The sequence below is a fragment of the Ixodes scapularis genome, unplaced genomic scaffold, assembly GCF_016920785.2.
Source record: "Ixodes scapularis isolate PalLabHiFi unplaced genomic scaffold, ASM1692078v2 PGA_scaffold12__126_contigs__length_90152505, whole genome shotgun sequence".
NCBI lineage: Eukaryota > Metazoa > Arthropoda > Arachnida > Ixodida > Ixodidae > Ixodes > Ixodes scapularis.
Genome location: NW_024609838.1, coordinates 66,430,751 through 66,433,890, shown reverse-complemented (window position 1 = coordinate 66,433,890; position 3,140 = coordinate 66,430,751). Strand labels below are relative to the sequence as shown.

General features: G+C 42.0%; 1 protein-coding gene across 1 annotated transcript; it reads right to left on the bottom strand.

Moving 5' to 3' along the window:
- Positions 1-451: 451 nt before the first annotated feature.
- Positions 452-1,700, bottom strand: LOC121046634 (probable RNA-directed DNA polymerase from transposon BS; the record flags this gene model as incomplete). Its single annotated transcript, XM_040501093.2, has 1 exon — positions 452-1,700. A coding segment is annotated over one exon (1,077 nt), but the record flags the coding sequence as incomplete, so codon positions are not given.
- Between the last annotated feature and the right edge of the window lie 1,440 nt (positions 1,701-3,140).

Below are 3,140 nucleotides of genomic sequence, written 5' to 3'. Positions count from 1 at the left end.
GCTCATGACATTTTCACTCTTCCTCGTGGGACTCCCGGCGTGTCGGCTTTCACACCGACACCTGGGCGCCCAGCTCACACTGCTCGCGGTCTTGAGACTCCCGGCGTGTCTGCTTTCACACCGACACCTGGGCGCCCAGCTCACACTGCTCGCGGTCTTGAGACTCCCGGCGTGTCTGCTCTCGCAACGACAATCGGGCGGCCAGCTCATGACATTTTCACTCTTCCTCGTGGGACTCCCGGCGTGTCGGCTTTCACACCGACACCTGGGCGCCCAGCTCACACTGCTCGCGGTCTTGAGACTCCCGGCGTGTCTGCTCTCGCATCGACAATCGGGCGGCCAGCTCATGACATTTTCACTCTTCCTCGTGGGACTCCCGGCGTGTCTGCTTTCACACCGACACCTGGGCGCCCAGCTCACACTGCTCGTGGTCTATCAGACTATCATCATCAATGTTTATTCACGTAAAGATGTACAAAGAAATGTCTGATTAGTCATCTGGATCCATAGCCTACATGGCTAGTAATGGATCCATTAAAAAAACATTCACATTTAAAACAATCCTATAGGCATTCACACAATCTATACATAGCTGCACAAATAATATAACTACTAGTACGGAGTTAACAGGGTGAGTTGTACACTTCAGATGAAATAAATCGTTTTAATGAGAGTACAAAATTTGTTGCTAGTTTTATATTACATGAAATGTTATTCCATATCTTCGCACCAATGAACGATATTAAGCGGCGCCCGTAGGCATTGTAAGTTATCGGCAAATTAAGGTTATTATAATGTAGTTGTCGGGTTTCACGTTTTGGAAAATTGAATATAGAAGAGTGATATGGAGTATTCTGGGTTAAAATTCTTTGGACTAAAGTGGCAGTCTTATGGTCGCGAGCTAAGTTGATGGGGAGTATGTTTAATTCACTAAAAAGATGCTTAGCTGATGCATGTATAGGTGCTGCCGCTATTATCCTGATTGCCCTTCTTTGCAGAATGGTAACTCTCGCTAGATATGACGCGTAAGTGAAACCCCATGATTCAACACAATAGGTTAAATGAGTATGAAACACACCGAAGTAAATCATGCGTAATGTTTGTTTGCTAAAATGTTTCCGTGCTTTCACTAATGAAAAGCATCCGAAGGTTAATTTTTTACATAGCTCGTCAATGTGGGGAGCCCAGTGTAGTGTTGAATCTAGGGTAATTCCTAGGTATTTATAAGTGATAACTTGATCGATGTGTAAACCTCCTAGATGCAGGTTACATGTAAATGATTGTTGTTTCCGATCAGACGCGAAAACAATGAACTTAGTTTTTTTAATATTTAGCACCAGCTTGTTGCAATTAAACCAAGTTATCGTATTTTTCAAGTCGTTATTTGCTAGTAATTCGGCCTCTTCAAGAGAATGATGTGATACTAGTAAGGCTGTATCATCGGCGTATAAAACTGCTTCGGAGTGTCTGAGGCAAGCTGCGTAATCATTGATGAAAAGAGAGAAAAGTATCGGTCCTAACACCGACCCCTGTGGTACACCAGTCTTCACTATCGCGGTTGTAGATTGATTATGGGAAATTTGTACAAATTGGGTGCGGTTTGTTAAGTAGCTACGAAAAAATTTGCCAGCTGGCCCTCGAAAACCGTAACGCTCAAGTTTTTGTAAAAGAATGTCGTGATTAACAGAATCGAAAGCTTTTTTTATATCGAGAAATATGCCTATAGTAGTTCTATTTTTGTTGAGGGAGGAATTGACTATTTCTGATACGGAGTGTACTGCTGTGCCTGTAGAGAAGTTTTTCCGAAAACCATGTTGATTAGCAACCAAAATGTTGTATTTCTCGACAAAGTTCATTATTCTCGCGGCAATTAGTTTTTCAAATAGTGTATTAATGCAGGACAGAATTGTAATCGGGCGATAATTAGCCAGGTCATTAGGGTCACCACTTTTGTAAATTGGTACTACTCGCCCAATCTTAAGTTTTTCTGGGTAAATTCCCGATAAAAATGCCTGGTTAAACAGTTTTTGTAGTGGGTAGCACAGGATGTCAATGTTGTCTTTCAATAGGTTTACCGAGATTTCGTCGTGGCCCATAGCTTTGTTTGATAACATTTGTCTGGCAACGCCAACAATTTCGGCGGCTGTTATTTCTGCGTAAACAAATGTATTAATGCATGGGCTAGGTAGGATAATTTTTGACGTTTCATCTGATACTGCAGCTGAGGATGTACCTATGCTAATGAAAAAGTCATTGAACATTGACACAAGGTGCGCTTGATCACAATTAAGAATGTTCAAATCTGGTAAAATGTTACATTGTTGAGAGGACTTCATTACAAGGTTAATTGTGCGCCATATTTCTTTGGAGCTACCGTTAGCTTTCGCAATACGGCTGCTAAAATATTGCTTTTTACGCTTCCGCATGGTGGATAGCGATAGGTTCCGTGCAACTCTAAACTTTTCCCTGTAATAGTCGTTGTCCTTGTTTTGCTTCATTTTGTTATACAAGTGTTCCTTGAGCCTAATTAACTTCAGTATCTCCTCGTTCATCCAGGGACAAATGGGAGAATGAAGCTGTGCTGCCCGGCGAGATACAAATTTGTGTGCTATAAAACAAGATTTGAACAGTGTTGAAAAGGTATCATATGCATTGTTAGTGTCGGTAAAATTGATCTGAGAAAAGTTTGTCTCCTGAAGGGACCTTTTAGTTGCCTCGTAATTCCACCTTGATACACCATGGCCGACTGTGGGCTCTTTTTGAAGGTTCTTTTCTGCATTGGGAGCGACAATAAAAGTAGGGAAATGATCTGCGACGTTTTCTGTTATAACCCCAGCTTTTACGGAGCTGTCTTCAAAATTGGAGAGTATATGATCTATTGTTGAACAAGACGTTAGTGTTACTCTTGTTGGATCTGTAATATGGTTCTGGAAGCCGTAAGATAGCAGGAGGTTCCGGTATTCTGTACTTGAGGGGTCTGTTATATTTATGTTGAAGTCACCACAGATAATCGCTTTGTTATTTTTGTTCGCAAGACGGTACAACACATCTTCCAGCTTTTCTAGGAATGCCCGAGTGTTTGATTCCGGCGGTCTGTATATTACACCAACAATGACTCCACAATCCAGTTCCGCAAACAG